The 17,365-nt window shown below is 41.1% G+C and overlaps 1 protein-coding gene across 5 annotated transcripts in view; it reads right to left on the reverse strand.

Annotated features, from left to right (window-relative positions):
* The window catches only part of LOC132329805 (putative threonine dehydratase), a 31,753-nt gene extending 15,593 nt beyond the window's left edge, over nucleotides 1–16,160 (reverse strand). The window contains exons 1-5 of one of the 5 annotated variants that reach the window (XM_059851265.1): nucleotides 15,943–16,160; nucleotides 11,758–11,784; nucleotides 8,234–8,576; nucleotides 3,983–4,099; nucleotides 2,857–3,098 (exon numbers count right to left, since the gene is read on the reverse strand). In XM_059851265.1, coding sequence (XP_059707248.1) covers nucleotides 2,857–3,098; nucleotides 3,983–4,099; nucleotides 8,234–8,576; nucleotides 11,758–11,784; nucleotides 15,943–16,043 — 830 coding nt within the window. In that variant the 5' untranslated portion in view covers nucleotides 16,044–16,160. Of the gene's footprint in view, nucleotides 1–2,856; nucleotides 3,099–3,982; nucleotides 4,100–8,233; nucleotides 8,577–8,718; nucleotides 8,875–11,757; nucleotides 11,785–15,748 lie in introns of those variants that run through there. The other 4 variants (XM_059851263.1, XM_059851266.1, XM_059851264.1 and 1 more) reach the window with 4 other exon arrangements.
* Between the last annotated feature and the right edge of the window lie 1,205 nt (nucleotides 16,161–17,365).

The following is a 17,365-nucleotide window of genomic DNA, read 5'->3' on the forward strand; positions in this document are numbered from 1 at the left end:
ACCTGCAAAAATGAATGAAGGCTTGGAATATTCACTGAAGGAATAAAGCCTCTCTAACAACTGAAAACTGTCCAGAATAAAACTGCTCTAAGCATGGAGAGCTGTTAGCAATTTGAACCAGTATTTCAGATCATCATGTTTTCCTTGCTAACATCCAGTTGAAACATCAGTTCACTGATCAGCCATCAGCTTTTATAATAAAATGGGTGAATTTCTTGGCATTGTGACTGATAACTTTTGCTTTTTGAAAGTAAAAAATATATCATAGGCTATTGAGGTAAAATGAAGGAAGAGGGCAGATAAATCTAAAGACTGCAGACTGAAACAAGCATTTTTGAGCCAGAGCCAGAAACTTGGATATTTGCCTTCTGAAATGTGTGATACATCAGCAATCAAAGATGGGCTGTCAGGCTGTAGTTTTCCAATGAAGTTTTGGTGTGGCATCTAGAAGGCTCTGTTCCTATCTCTTCCAAGGAAAGAACTCAGTCTGTTGGATAGAGTAACAGACTAACCAGATCAGAAATAATCAGGTTTGATCAGCATTTAGATATGGAGTTACACAAGAAGAAATGGGCTCTCAAGGATGGAAGGTGTGCAATGCAATCTGCTGCACCCTTTCCTCCCTGATTCACAAAGGAATGTTTCTCACATCCTCACAGAGATACTGAATTAGTTGTTGGCAATAGTCACATTGCACTTATAATGAGGTCCTGAGGCCCTAAGCCCCTGTAGTTAGTAAAAATTTCACAGCACCTAGGCAGCAATTAGGCAGACTAAATTATTGAATTCCAATTTGAAAAATCACATTTCCTTCCTGGGATTCCCCAGGAAGTTGCAATCAGGTAAAAAGTGTCCCTCATCTGTTTGAATTCTTGCATGGTCATTTTCATGACACAGTATTTTAATTGCACCCAGCAATGGGAAGAGCTGGCAGTGACACACCCAGCTGCAGGGCCCAGCCCAGTCACGTAGGGTCTGCCTCAGGAAGGGCAGAATGAATTCCTGGGTGAGGAGACCCAGAGACCAAATTGCTAGGGATTGTATCCAAGCTAGAATTAAACTGAAATACAGTGACATTTTGGAAGTTCCATTCCAACACTTGGGAGCTCAGCTAGTATTTTACAAACAGTTTTGGCAAGTGACAAGAATGTGTGTCAGACCCACAATGGAGAAGACTGGCCATCCATAAAGGCATACATTACACTGGGAAATCTCTCCAGATCTACACATAACAAAATATTTTTCAGATATCAAAATATTTTTCAGATATCCCATTATGAAAAGCCTCAGAATTGAAGTGGGGGTTTTTCCTTTTTTTCTTTTTTCAGTGAAAAATTCCATCTGTGTGGTTTTAATTAAACACAGTCCCAGATTGAACAACTTGTTTCTTGTAACCTGAAACTGAAATAAATCAGAGTGCTTTAGTATTATTAATGGTGGTGTGGACATTTAGAGTTCCTCAGTGTTGGATGCTGAAATTCTACACAAGCATTGTCCCTGGAGCTTCATGAACCTGGAGAATATCTGCCTTATGTAACTTAAATCATTATTGAGTGATGAGGGGAAGATTAAACATGAAATTACAATAAAATAATTTAGTTCTGTTATGTGAACGTGATAGTTAATGCAAGCCAGCTATAGGTTAACACATCAATTGAAAAATTTATTTGGGAATCACCAAATTATTTGGCAATCGCCAAATTACGGAAAACTGTGGTTTTCAAAGGAGCTTATAAGTGTTTAAAATTCATTGGGATTCAGGGCACCTCATTCCCCACTGAAAATCCCAGTCTGGGACAAGACTGTGCCCATGCTGGCAGACCAGGCCCAGGAACCAGCCCTCTGTCCCCGGCTGCTGGCAGAGCTACCAGAGGTGTTGAACAGTACAGTCTGTAGCATTGCCTTCCCAACACACCAGCTGGGAAAGAACTGAGGACTTCCTCTGTTCTGCTCATTCTGGGATCTTCTTCCCAGGCAGCACCCCTCACCATGACTGTGTTTGAGGCAGCAGTGCTGGGAGCTGGAGGGGAATGGGCCCTCCCTCCAGGAGATGCCATACAAACACCAGGAGTGGGATGAAGCCTGCACAGAAGCAGCAATGGTAGGGGGACAGTAACATTCCAGATCAGGGTATCTGATCAGGTGTTAATGATTAACTCCTCTGTGCTTTTGGAAATCTTTCTTGAAGAAAGGTTAAAAAAGAAAAGGGGGAGGGCCAGGGGAATGCATGAGAGAGATTTGAGAGAAAAGGGAAAAGGTATGAGTTCTAAGTGGTTTTTGCCCATCTTACCTATGTTTTTGTTAGATCTGCCTTGTCCAGTGACCTCAAATAGTTCAAATTTAGATCTATGGTCCTCCTTAGCTACTTTAAATGTATGTGTGAAGTAGCCTCTTAATCATCCTTTTTTCAAGACAGTATCAGTTTTGTTCCTCACACCAGATATGTGAAAATCTTGGAGCATTAACCTTCTCTTGTTCCACATTTTCCCACTGAACCGTTTTCATTAAAGATTAACTTTTACCCACCTAACTTCAAACAGAGAGACCAGAAATGAACACCAGCCTAAATGCTTTCTGACAGAGTCACTAAAGAATTAAACTATCGCCACTATCATAGAAGCTCATAGAAATCAGAGTGTGCCTAATTGAGGGGCAGAGAAGTGTGTTTCATTTTGTTCAACATCCCTAAATGCTACAGAAAGACACGATTTGTGCCTGGGAACACGTAACTGTCCATATTCCTGGTAAGAGGAGCGTTTGGATGAGCTGTGGTAACATTTTAATGAAACTAATTGTTTTTGCAGAGCTGTGCAAGCACCTATTTAGATCTCTCTAATGTGCCTGGCTTTCACTCACTCTTCCAGGTAGAGGTAGCCGTTCTCCTGTGCCAGCCTGCGGGCGTGCACCTGGGAGTCCTTGGCAGTGGTGCCGTAGGAGATGACCATGGCCCCGTACTCGCGGCACATCCTCACGCGGGCCAGGGCCGTGCTGGTGCACAGGATGACAAACACGGGCACACGGAGCTCTGAGGCGTGGTGAGCAACAGCCATGGAGAAGTTACTGTCCGAGGCCACGATCACTCCTTTTCTTTGCTGCTCCTGAAAACCAGGGTTGTTATTGCACATTAGACAGGGTCACAGAGCTGTCCCATATGATCCGGGACCATTCTGGCTTCCTTTTTTCCCTTTACTAGCTGATTGAATTGTGATATTATGGTACACTATATGCATGGCTGGTGTGATCTCAGGATTTACACACAAAGCTAAAACAGCACAAAATCAATCCCTGTGCCTGCACTCCTCTGGGTTCAATTCTTGTTCCATGGGAAAGAGCTGAAAAACTCCAGCTGATCACAGAAGAGCTGGTAGCAGGTCCCTCAGAGCATATATCTCTGCTCTGCCTGTATGAAATTCATTTCTTTTTATAGAAGATTTCATTTATATTACGAAAGGCAGGAATAACCACTGCTCTGGGCTGCTGTCTCATGCCTATTTTAACAATTACTGCAGAGACTCCTATGACAATGGCAATAATCTCCTATGACAAATGATGAACAAGCTATTCATGGAAGAAAACTGAAATTCATTACAAAATCAATTGGTGATGTAGATCTTTGTCATCACTCATTGTAATTCAATTTCATCTTTGCTCGTCAGTTTGGTGGTTTCAACACATCAGAACTACAGTACACATAAAAACACTTGCATCTTAATGCCACAAGAAAATGCTGATGATTCAATTTTGCAAGCTTTTGTTTCAAACATTTTTAAGAATTTCACCGGCAGATCAGCCAATTGTAAATAAAGTAGTATTTTACGTTCAGACCTATCTCTGTTCACATGCTGTGTCCAGTACAATGATTCTAAAGACAAGAAAGACTGTGATTCCATGGATATTAGAGGTAAATTTATCTTCAACTCTGTTCCATTTTTGGGAAGCAGAGCTACTCTACTTCTTTTTGAATGCTGACATTTTGCTATACCTGAGGCAATGACATCAGAAGGTAAAGTACACCTCGTTCCTTCACAGACCCTGTGTACTGGAGGAACTCCTTCTTCAGGTAGATGTCCATTCCATACTGCTTGGATAGCCTAGAATACTGGAGTAGATAAATAATATTATGTCAATAGGCCTACCATTACGAAAAAACTTCCACACCCCATCAGCTGCCTGTTGAGGCATGAATTCTACTGCTATATATGAGCTCTAAAAAGCAAAATTCATCTTCTGGTTCTTCATTCACAACAGAGTATTGTTACCTACCAGGTCCTTCTGCTTTATGGAAGTGATCTTCAAACTCACTGCAGTGAAATATGGACCACATGCTGTCAAGAACTCTGAAAATAGCACTTGCTTTGGATCTTACTGTTCAAACACAGGCATTAAAATAAATATTTTCAATTATCTCAAAACCCATGCTTCCAGTACTTGCCAGAACTGGATATTGACTACCCAAAAAATGAGGTAATCATCTAATAGATACAAAGGCCATCAGAAAATACCTCCTTGAGCCCCATTATGGGGTTTCTGCCACTGATTCACTACTGAGTGTTGTCTATTTTGCATCCTAAGGCCAGTAGAAAATTATTAAAGACATTTCTTACTGAAAGAAAAATGGAAACAATAAAAAACAATTTCCCATGACTGCAAGTGTAAGCAGAAGCTGTTTAGAAATGCTTAGTGTTTGGAACAGAAATGATGCCTGAGCTGAGGGGAATTAGGAAGCACATTACATGTGATGCAGTGCCCAAGTGCATGATTTTTAAAAATTTTTAATGGCAAATATTTGTTAAGTTTATAATAAGACCCTCCCAGCATGTATCAACATATTAATTTCCTATTACCATATTCATTAAACCCAGAGTTTTACACAAGATAACTTGTGAAATAGAGCTGCAGTAAGCCTGTGGGTGCCAGCTCCTCAGGCTTACTGCAGCCCTATTTCAGAATTGGCTCCATCTCCTCTATTGGCTGCCAAATCAAATGAGGCCCTGGTGATTTAGGGGATCAAGTCCTCATTTAAGATAAGTCATGAAGCGAGACAGGTCCAAAACCAGCATGACAAAATATTTCTCTCAAGCAATATCTGGCAGTGTCGTACATACAATGTATAGTGTACACACTGACATGGTTTCAGACTGCAGGACTTTCCAAGTGAATTTTTATAAACTAAATATATCTGAATCAGACCCTTGCTTTAAAGTATGCAGTTAAACTACATGTTTCAGGTGAATGTTTCAAGGCTTTTTAGTGGACTTCCAAGCATATGTTTAAGTTTCTCACCCATAGGTGGGGCCAGATTCTCTATTTTGCTTCTGAAAATCCTGACATGAGAGCTACCACTTGCTGCTCCTTTGCAAATCTGGCTGCAGAAACTGAAACAATGGAAAGTGCTTAGCACTCTAATAGGATAATAGTTTATATCCTAAACATCCTAATCTATGAGAATGCCTATGCAAAATAATACAAGAGCACTATAAAAGAAATGCTACCAGTGCTTCACATACCGTACTTGTTTCTGTAGATAATCTTGGATTCTCTGTAAATCCAAGATTCAGAGCAAACAATCAGAAAAAGTATTTAAGGAGAAGAATCCTGTGCATAATAAAGTTGCTAAGCCTCCTACATTTAAAAATGTGTCATTAAGTCACTCTTTTCCACAGGGGTGATGTATTTTAGATTGATATTTATCTTTAATTTTGATAGTCAGGATTTTAATTCTTTAGGTTACCCTTTTCGTCTTCCTTTAACTGAGGATTTTTTCATATAGCCTAAATATAGCAACTACTTCTAACAAAGCAGGCATCAGTGCTATTTGCAGTTGAACTGACCTGATGTGTGACCTCGTAAGACTCATTGAACCAGCCTGTAAGCTTTCCTTTGAGTCACTGTGATCTTATCTAAGGACTACAGATACCATGTCCAAGGTACAGCACACAGCACAGCCTCCCTCTGGCATCCACAAAGCTAACACAACACAACCCTCACAGCTCCTTCATCAGTAGCCAAGCCAGGTGTCCAGCTTGATGTCAGTTCCTCGTTTTCTTAGGCTTACTACCTCTTGGACATGTTACAATTCACTCATGATGCCATATCTCAGCTCCAAGGCAAACTCCTGCCTAAGGAACCAGGATGCTCCACCCATGGTTTTACCTGCAGATTAGGAATCACCCTATGCAAAGTGTTTCTCCCTTCAATTAATTAAATGGATTATAGTCACACTCACTTTGTTAGTCTAAAGAAATTTCCTTGAAAGGGGTTCTTACCTCTACACAATGAGTTAAAATAAAAGTTTTCTGTGTTTTTCTTGACACCACTCTGCGCTTTTGAAACAGTGCATGAAATGCACTAAAAACTTCTACTGGAACATTACTTTGAATAACAACAGCCATGGACTATTTTTACAGTAAAATATACAGGTTTTTATATGAGTATAGGTTTTCCACTATTTGGATAATTTTAAAAGAATAGTTCATAAAAAAAGACTTAAGTGAGACTGTTTAGCTTGAAACAGTAAATGCAGAAAGGGGATACAACTGGGTTGAATAAATCTGCCAGGGACAACCAGGAGAAAGGAGCTATTTAAGTTGAGGGGTGTCATGGTTTAACCTCAGCTGGCAACTGAATATCATCCTACCACTTGCTCATTTCCCTGCCCCTGTGCTCTGGGCAAGATCAGAATTAGAAGGGTAAAAGTGAGAAGTCTCATGGGTTGGGATACGAACAATTAGTAAGAATAAATAAATAAATAAATAAATAAATAACAACAATGCAATTAAAATGAAAATAACAAAGCGAAATAATAAGACCCAAAAAAGACAGCTTATGCAATTGAAAACAATTGCTCACCAACCATCAGCTGATGACCAGCCAGGCCCTGAGCCACAGGCCCCCAGCCAACTTTCCCCCTAATTTTATTGCTGAGCAAAGTGTCATACGGTGTAGGATGTCCCTTTGGTCAGTTGGGGTCAGCAGCTCCAGCTGTCTCCCCTCCCAACTCCTTGTACATCCCCAGTCTTCTCACTGGTGGGATGGAGTGAGGAAGAGAAAACACCTCGACTCTGTGTAAGAGCTGCTCAGCAGTAACAAAAACATCTCTGTCTTATCAACAATATTTTCATCACAAATCCAAAATCCATCACAGCCCCATACCAGCTAGCGTGAAGAAAATTAACTCTACCGTAGCCAAATATTTTGTGCCACCTTACAGCCCCAAACTGTCTTGCACCATTTCCTTTGACACAAGATACACTTCGGGAATGTGCTACAAAAAGCACAGCTGTCCTTATTTTGGGAATGCTATCCTAAAAAACCCACAGTGGAAGCAGTTACGATGTCTGTGCATCAGCAGGCATCATATGGGAACAAGGAGAACTGCTGCACTTTGAGAACCCAACCACTTCACTCCAGGGACTGCTAACCCCAAGCAGATTGCAAGATTCTGACCCTGTGCATGTCAGAAAAACAATCCACAAGGATTCACTGAGACTGTGATTTGGGACTGCTGCTAGGAATTGCCATTTGGCAAAGACACTCTTTTCACCCACCAAAAGGAAAAGAGATTACCCAGAGAACCCAGAGTAGCCTGCTTGAAGAGCTCCCAACAGTAGAAAAACACCCTGAAAAAGTACAGAAATACAGTACAGCTTGCCACTGTACTTCTCTTATGCTTTGGCAGACCTTGCACGTTGATGGGGGAATCTCAGTCATTTCTACACCAATGACAGGTGCACATGTTTGTGTGCCTCCTTATTTTGCTGGGGACATCTGTGGCAGAAATACCTGGTTACAGCACATATCCAGCCCTTCCTGGTTGGCCTGACTGAGAAGGCAAACCTGTACCTTCAAACCCTCCAAATATGAGGGCTGGTTCCAAAGCAGACCCTCCCACAAGAGTGCTTACCCAGACACTGATAGTCTGCCACCTCCAACTCAGGTTCCTTATAGCAGGAGTTTTTTACTGGGAGCATAATACCACAGTGCATTAAGCCTAGGCCTAATGTGGTTTATCCCTTGTTTACAGGTCACTGCAATCTTTGAGGATTTGGGTTAATGTAAACAGATAAGAAGAAAATTATTACTGACAGTTAAATACAATTAATATGAACATGAGTCTTCTCACACAGATCTATCTGCTGCAATTCACAGATAACCTTTCTTCATTTCTGATCAACTTTCATAAGGAAAATGAAAAGAAACATTGAAAGAATGCAAAACCATAGAGATTCCCTACCATGCAGGGGGTTTTCTGAACACCACACTGGATTTTGAAGGCTGCTGCACTAATGTCTTCAAACCGAATCAGCCTGTTACAGCTTGCCAGGCTGGTCCTACTGCTTGGCTGAGGGATGCAGGAAAGGGCATCCCTAAGTAACTCCTCATTTCGGCTCACTATCTTCATTTCCCAGGTCTTCACATCCCCATTCAGGTAATCCTCCTCACCAAAATCCTTCAGTCTCTCGGGGTTGATAGAGGGTGGCTTCTGCCCAATAAGGCCATTTCTTACAGGGACATCCTTACAGCAGTGAAGATCACAAACTGCTGGGATATCTTGCTTCTTTATTTTATTGTCATCCCTGAAAACAAATAAAAGAAACTTGTTAAAAAGGCTTGGATGATTAAAGATTTGATACTTAGCATTTTAGAAGGATGCCCATCTCAGTTGCTCTTTGCAAGCCTCAAACAGGCAGAGTGAGTTGCTACTGACATAATACTTACCTGTAGGTGCACTGAAAGATACTGTAAGCCTTCCAGCTGTTAGAAAAGCCACAAATAACTCAACATGTGGGCAAACTTTGAAACTGTCCTACCCAAGAAAATAAGAAATATACAATCTGTGCTGTCTGAACAGCAAGACCTTCTTTAGTACTCAGTATTCAACCAGCAATTATCCTAGTTCAGTGATTCCAAAAATTTTGGAATAACTGAAGTTGTATTTTCTGTACACAATTCTATCTTTTTTAAAAAAGGCAAGGAGCTGCTGCAGACCATTCCCATACCCTATTAATAGCAGTAACAAATGCCACTATGTTGTGCATGTGCTCTCTGCCCTTGCATACTTGCAGAGTGTACTCTTGACAGCCATCAACTGCCTTGTGAGGGGAAGGAAATCACTTTGATAAGGTATAATAATTATACCCTCCTACAGAGCTAAAGAATGAGGTCTTCTGATCTGTGGGTTTACATTTCATGGGTAAATATCTGTGTAGATATGGCAGAAATGGGATGGCACAAAAATCTCCTTCCTCAAGAAACAGTTGAGAGACAGCACTGCTAGAAAAAATTGCAGGATTTTCTACCTTCAACTGCCTGACTCTATGGTCCACAGTGTCCAGTCCACAAGGAACACTGTACTGTGGTGCAGGATTCTGCAGCCCTACTAACAGATACATGCAAAGCTTCTAGGAATTCTTGGAATTTGGGGATTATTATGGGGAAAGGGAGCATTAAGCAGAAGACCAGTGATTTGGAAAAGAGCTGATGCCACCCCTGGTTTGTAGCTGTGATTAGACAGATGGTATAAGCTCCTCTACATGACTCACTATTAATCTATTTGGTGGAAATGGTTTTCTAAAAGCAAATATGTTAAATTATGTCAGAGATTCCAGCATTATCTCCAACAAAAAAATATTTACCTTTTTCCTAAAATAATTTGGGTCTAAGTTTTGCAGCTATCCATCAACAGAACTGGCTAAAGCACATCTTACAGCAGTGATCAACACCATAATATGCTTTGTAGCAACTTCTAAAAGAATTTTTAAATATTTAGAAACATCTTTTTTTTGAGCAATTGCCCACTTTGGGCAGTATCATCCATTTCCTTAATGGTATCAATAATCTGTGCCAGTAGCTCTGGCTCCTATTACACTTCCAATTCCTCCACTGAGGAATTCACATAACAATATGGGCAACATAAAATGTTTTATTGTTAGAATTAAGTATCAATCATTCTGTACATCTTCACAGGAGAAAATTTTTGTAGCAAGACCTTCTCTCTCTAAAATTAATGAGAACACTAATTTTCTAAGATAAATAAAGTATATACACATTTTTAACCTCTTTATGTAGAAATTTGTGATCTAAAGTATTTTCCCAATACTTTATCTTAAAGCTGATACAGCCTAACACCAGGCATTCTGCTTCAAATCAAGAAACTTATCAAGGAGCTCTGTTCCATACATTTCTGCATCTCTGCTCCATTGGGGTTAGACAGCTGGAACACTTCATAAAGATGTTAAGCTTCCAGTGTTATCTCGGGTGCACATTAGTCTGCTTAATGCAAAGCTGAGAGCCAGATCAGACTGCCTCCCTGTGAACTTGGTACAGCACAGCCCCCAAAAAACAACAGCAGCAGCAGCATCCAGGAGGCCACAGTGCTGGCAGAGTTCGTTCCATGCCTCTCCCTACCAAAAAAATATTTTCCATATCACAGTCTCCCATAACCACTCCAAAAGAAAGAACAAAGAGGTCTTATTTCTGAACATACTGTCTAAAATGTTTAGCAAGCATTAGCAATAAATTATGTTCTTACACTGGAAATGGTTTAAAGGGGTCTATGTAGGGCAAAAAAAAAAAAAAAAAGGCAGATCAAAAATTTGTGAGTTTATGTTCAAATTTTTTAACCAACTGGCATTTGAGATTGAAGAACAATTCTCATTTTTCATTGCATCTGTTGCAATCAAAAAGTCTATAAAAACACCCAGCCAAACATGACCACAAGAAGTTTATCAATGAAGCAGGATTCTGTGAGAAAGTACAAGTGCAGGGTAATGCCTCATCACACCAGTGCTGTCAAATATTTGTATCTGCAGGTAGACTAAAATGGTATCTTGATTTTTTGCCCATCTTCGGTTTCCTTTTTTTTGGCAGAAAATAAAAGGAGGGAAGTAAATCAGATTCTCAGCCCTTGATGTGCAGTACTACTCCCATGACCAGTGAGTATCTGCTCAAGACTCCAATGGAAAAGAGAAACAGAAATCAAACAGCTGTAAAATATGCATAGGCTTTTCAGGCTTGAGTTAGCTTTAGAGCACATCTGAATTATTACCATCTCAATATTTAATACAACAACTATCATACATTTGCATCTGAAAAGTCAGCAGCCTCTTTATCGAGAGGATATCATTCTATTGTACATATATGTATTGTGTGTATTTATTTCAGAATAACTTTGATTCTTCTTCTACACCCTCATGTTTCATTTACATTAGAGAACGCCATTTTCCCATATTGAGCCCACCTGGATGTGCCACAGACCCTCCTAGAGCTCTCAGACTCCCAAGGTAAAACAGTGGGCTGAGGTTTGATCACATATCACAAATGGGCAACTGATGGCCCTGTTGGGTCAAAAATATTTCTTGCCTCAAAAGCATTCCACATGCTTGGCAGAGATCTAGATGGATTTCTTTTACAGGAACAGCCAAAGCAGGCAGCAAAGCATGCAAGTGCTCACAAAAACACAGCATGTGGCTTCTCAAGCACAGTCAAAATACAGCCCCTACTCCAGCAGCCATGTCCACCAGCTGAAGATCTGAGCCAATATAAATCCAAACCCCACCATTATAAAGCACTGCTTCTTTCAAATGGAGCTTTTCCTTTTTTGGAGCTTGTCACAAGTTTTCATTAAAAGGTCTGTTTATTTCCAGACATAAAACAAACACCCAGCTGGCAAGCTTTTTTAAGCGGTTATAAATTACAACATTTTACCTTTAAAGTGATTAGTAAAAGCAAACATGAAAATACAGTTTATAAACCTACTTTTTCAAGAAGAGCTGCTCAGCATAACTGGAAAAAAAAAGAGAAGATCCATATGCAGACTTTCCATAAACAATTAAGGCACAGGAAAAAATATAATTTGTTTTACATATTTTAAGATCTCAAAGTCAATGCAAAAACAGTGTGTACCAAAATGTACTCCTACAATAATAAAAAGCAACAACTTGGAATGAATCATTTTTCTATTTCCAGTTTGTTTTTTTGAACATACTGATAATATTCATCAAGTTAAATAGCACTGGGGAAAAATTTCAAAAATAGCAATATTAACAAACTAAGAAAATAATAAAACCAGCAAAAATAATTTTGGGAAGATGAAAGGCAGTAATGCACACTATACCTAAAGACCACAGCTGTTGCCTTTGTTAGACAGAGAAGTGTCCAGGTGTGCAATGATGGACAGTTACATGTCCCCATGGTGAAGCACTTCAGATTGCCTCCCTCAGGACCCACAAAACAGACTGAACAGATTAAACTGATGCACTGGATCTCCTCAGCTTCTAAAACTGAAGGAACAAAATCTGCAAAATCATGCATGTCCAGGGAATAGCAAAGTGTAAAAGACTAGTCACCATTCTGCCCAGTATAAATGTTAGGGGGAGATTGTATTAAGTATGAGATAGAAAATTTAAAATTTCGCTTCTTAGAGAAAATAATTAGCTGAGAGAACTCATTGCAAGAGGACTCTATGAAGAACAACAGTGTAAACGGGCTCCTAAAAATGCACAACTAAATGGAAGTAGTGAGCAATACACACCTTGTTCAAGAATTAATCTGTGATTCAGGAAGTCTCTGAGCAAACTCCATGAAGGCATGTGAGACAAAGTGTCTAAGGTGGCTTTTATTTTTCTCCCAGTTCTGTTACTGGCCACCCCTGGAGAGAGGACACAGAGGAGGACTGCTCTTTGGCCTGACCCAGTGTTGATTGCAGATGTACCCAATGCCAGCAGTTAGCCTATTTGGCAGCTTTTACACTTTAAAAATGAGTCACAACAGCATGTTTTGAGGCAGACATGAAGTTGAAATTATGGATATACATTCCCATGTACTGGTTCCCAGATGGAAATTCAACTGTCACAAAAGGAAACTAGTTTTAATATAAGACTGAAAACTCAGCCTTTCTTTGTCATTTCTACAGCAGCTTTTGTCATCTGCATTCACAGTGATACACATTCACTATAAAGAGGGACTGACAGTGTTGTGAAATGTGCAGTTGAACAGCCACAAAATTTAAAGATTGAATACCACTTCAAACTCATATGCACATGTTGTCTACATGTGGATTTTCATTTTGTCCTTTTTTAATGTTTTGGGTGTAGGGGTTTCTTAAGGTCATACCTATATGCTGCCATCACCTTCAGGCTCCCTGAAGACTTTCCTGGAGCATGCTGACCAAGAGGCATTGGTAAGAAACAGCTTTAGACAGATTTGTCACCTACTTTCAGGTAACTGGGCTCAGATATTACACCTGCAAGTTCAGAATACTTAATAAGGCAAAAGGTGACCCCATTTGAAGTCACTTCTGCCTCTTTGCTCAGTGTTGAGCAGAGATGGGTCAGGTACAGGGGGCAAGGCAGGGTGAGCAGCCTGCTGGAGGTAGCAATCTCCTTGGCTTATGACTGCAATGTGGCTGGGGCTGGGATCTCCTCTTACAGGAGTGAGAAAGAGGCAATCCCAGGATATGACAGAGAGGGCCCTTTCCCTCATCCAAATCCCTTTTACTCAGAACCTCTCCAGCTCCATTAATCCTTCTAATTCCATGTCCCGGTGCTGTCTCCTCTGACCCTTCTAGCCACCTGAGCTTCCCAGACCCCTCTGACACTTTCCTTGTTTGTTGCAATCCCCTTTTCAAGTAGCTCATAAACATTCCTGTTCCATCTCAACTCCTCTTCTACCTTTTTACCCATTCCCAAATACATCCAAATACTGCAATAGCAGCAATTCTTTAAAGCATCTCACCAACTTGTGCAAATGTGACTTAATGAAAGAAAAATGTTAGAAAAATAGAGGCTTGATGAGATAAAAGTATCAAGAAGGATCATAACAAATGTCATCTTCACTACCAGAAATTCCAGGTTAGGCACTCAATAGTGTCTGAGTGCCCTGCACACCACTACAGGGTGACAAGTAAACTCCTGCAGGCACAGGGAAGGAACATAATAAATTTGACAATTCTCTTGCTTTGACAATAAATTCAAAACAGATCAAAGACAATAATGCACTCTAAATGTGACTGTCTTGAGTTATCATTATTTTAATATTGAATTATCAGTACTTTGTGTAATACTAGTACTTAGAAACACCCATTTGAGACTGTATCACTCCAACTAGTGGCACATACGGGATGGAAATATAAAATGCACATCTGATCTTTATATATCTAAAGCCTATGCAAAGTGATTGCTCCTAAATCACATAGGAATCACCACCACCTTCCCCTAAACAGAAGGACAAGTTCAGCAAATATTAGCTCAACTTTATTGATGGAAACTGGGACACAGACAGATCCAGTGACTTGCCTAAGACTTCCGCAGGGCTATTTATCAGAGTGTCTTAAAGACAAGGAGGTCGGAGCAGAGTAACCATGCTGGGTGACAAAAGTGTAAGCACTGTGACCATACAGCACAGCTACATAATAACCAAGCCTTGAGACTGAGCAGGTCTTTAGAACTCTACTCATAATATACAGATCTGACAAACCTGTGTGATGCTGCACCAGCAACACACACTAAGAAAGCTCAAGCTCATGCAGCAAACAACCAAGCTGTATTATCACCTCTGATAAAATCTCTCCTTACTTTTAGCAAGTCAGATTTACCAGAACCTGAGCTTAGCACTTTATATGCCTCCATCTGTGGTCATAATCTATTGCCATTCTTCTGTACACACTATGCACATGTCATTGCTTACTGCTGTCAATGGCAACTGGGTGTCAGCTGCTACACTGGGAAAAGCAATCTGAAAGCAAGAGGAATTCACAAGGCCACCCATGATGGAAATGTTGAAGCAGAGGTAACCAACTGTCCCTCAAACAGACCCATCCCTCTCAAAAGTTCTTGTAAGACATTCACAGGTGTGAGTGTCAAATGATAGCTATCCCACACTGCACAGAGTTTGGCAGCCAAAACACATTAAGCAATTAAACTTTTTTCTAAATTGAATGTATTCTGAGTGTAGAGGTTTTCTGGTGATTAACACATCTCCATAATTCAATTCCAGTTAGGAACGAATAGCATAACTCAAAATAGAGGAAAGAGTGGTCCTATGCTGAAAGGAGATCTACAGTGCACTGCAGAACAGGTCATACATGGGTGACTTTGGGCAAGCCCTTTTTACAGTGCAGAAGACCTTGTCTTCCCCTTTATGAACAGCATTAAGTCCACTGAAGCAATTTAAATGTTAACAACATCTGTGACAAGGAGATGCAGGAAATGAGAATTGTTCCTAGTTTGTACCACATCTGGCAAAACCAGAGCGTGATCTCAGTAGTGGTGTCCAGATAATAAAATGGAGGCAAAAACAAACTATGGAAAAGGTTAAGAATGAGGTTGCACAACACCACCATGCCATGTGTGTGCACAGCCTCAGCTCATGCTACACAAGGACACTAGATGACTCTTAAATTCCATCTGCACCATCCAAGTCTGACAACAGGAATTTAAGATCACCATAAGCACCATAACAAAGACAACCACAGAATTGTAATAACAGGATCTGACATGGGCTATCCCAAGATAAATTTTCAGCAGTCCACTGGCCTGTGTAGGGTTATTTTTGATACCGTACTCTTGAAGAAATAAAAAAGCTGAACTCCGTGGGCTAAAAATATTAAAATCTCCACCACTTCTACTCCAAGAGCAACCCATATCCACAGGACCCTGGGAGATTATGGAAAATTACAAACAATTTCTCGGATTTTTTGCTTGGTTTGTTTTTTTTTAAGAAATTAAGGAAAGGAAAAAGAAAGCATTACCTATACAGCACAGCGACTAAATAAACAACGAGGCGAAGCAAAACTCCAACTACGACACCATAAGGAGGCAGGAGGGGTCCAGGGGTTGTCATGTCCATGGGCCTGGCCCTGGGGTGACCCCGAGGGCTGACCATGACCCCTGAGGGGGATAAAGGAGCACTCTAGCTCTAAGTCAGACAGCAATATTCTCCAACCTTTGCCAGAAAGGATCGTAGTCTTCGTCTTCTCTGTAGCGCTCCCTGGGACTTCTGTTTTTTAAGACCCTGAAGTAGATAAACTGTGCTGCAAAATTCATTGTAACTCCTGGTGCAAAGCAAAGCTGGGGCACTGCTTCTCACTTGCCTGAGAGAAGTGTCAGCCCTGCACTGCCTTGGTGGGAAATAGCAGGCAATGTGCTGTAAGCAGCTCTCAGGGCTGGCTGGGGGGGAAGTGCCTTGGAAAGAGATGGCTGCTGCTATTTAAAGAGATTATTTCAGAGCCCAACCTGTCCTTGTCAATTTGAGTCAGGGCCTGGATTATGCTTGGGTGACGCTCTGTTAGCAGGACACTTGAAGCTTTAGTTACTTACTGCTTAGCTGTGGAGCATGATCCCCACCAGCTGCAGGGCCCATGACTGAGCAGCGGGGCTCTGGCAGGCAGAGCAGCAGGAAAGGGATGCCAGGTTTGGGGTGGCTGTCTCTGTAGGGATCCTTTCAGGCAGCACCAAGGGACAGGGCTCCTCATGACTGAGGCACAGGAGACAGCTCAGTTTGTGTAGATCTTCTGTTGGCACAAGTCCCTGCAGCAGAAAAATACAGGTATCTAGATCTTAAAGAACAGAAAACACCATCTAGGGGAAGGACTGTAGCAACAGTACATATCTACGTACATATGTGTTTAATCTATTTACAGCTATTTGGGGTTTATATATCTATACAGAAATACATATGTGTGTGTGTGTGTGTGTGTGTGTGTGTGGGTGTATGTATATATATAACTCCATCTAAATTTGTCTTTCTTTGCCGTGAGAGAGAACTAGCAAAGGCAGAGACACAGCTCCAGATACAGAATGGCTGTACAGCAGGGATGGGGCAGAAGTTGCAGTCTCCAGACTGCCTGGAGACAAACGAGGTATCTATTTCCAGGTATGAGTGGGCCCTCAGTACTCTCTGCTTTCTACTGAGACCATACAAAATCTTCATCTCCAAGATAGAGAACAGACATGTCATAAAATCTAACCCAAGCTGTGACCTAACTCTCCCCACAGGATATCATGAGAAATGCTATATTCAGATTTATATGGGAGAGTCAAAAGAAATGCTCAAATAGTCTTCTGGGATCTCTGGAAAGTCTGAGCTGTGCTGGTGGAGCCTTCCCTACACTGGCGTGGCAGGCAGGCCCATGTTCTCTTGACTTCATCAGTACTGATGAAGCTCCAGATTCACCGTTTTTTCCAGTTTCTCACACACAGACCCCTTTTATTCTCTCTTTTCCAGGTGGTGGATGTGCAGGTTGTGGTGGTGCCATGTGCTACAAGTGGCCACAGCCCAGCAGCATGCTGCTGCCAGGGGAGATGAGGAAAAAATGCACTCAGCTGCTGCCAACACTCGCAGCCTTGCAGCCAAGTTACCTTCAGGC

The sequence above is a fragment of the Haemorhous mexicanus genome, chromosome 7 (genome assembly GCF_027477595.1).
Source record: "Haemorhous mexicanus isolate bHaeMex1 chromosome 7, bHaeMex1.pri, whole genome shotgun sequence".
Classification (NCBI taxonomy): domain Eukaryota; kingdom Metazoa; phylum Chordata; class Aves; order Passeriformes; family Fringillidae; genus Haemorhous; species Haemorhous mexicanus.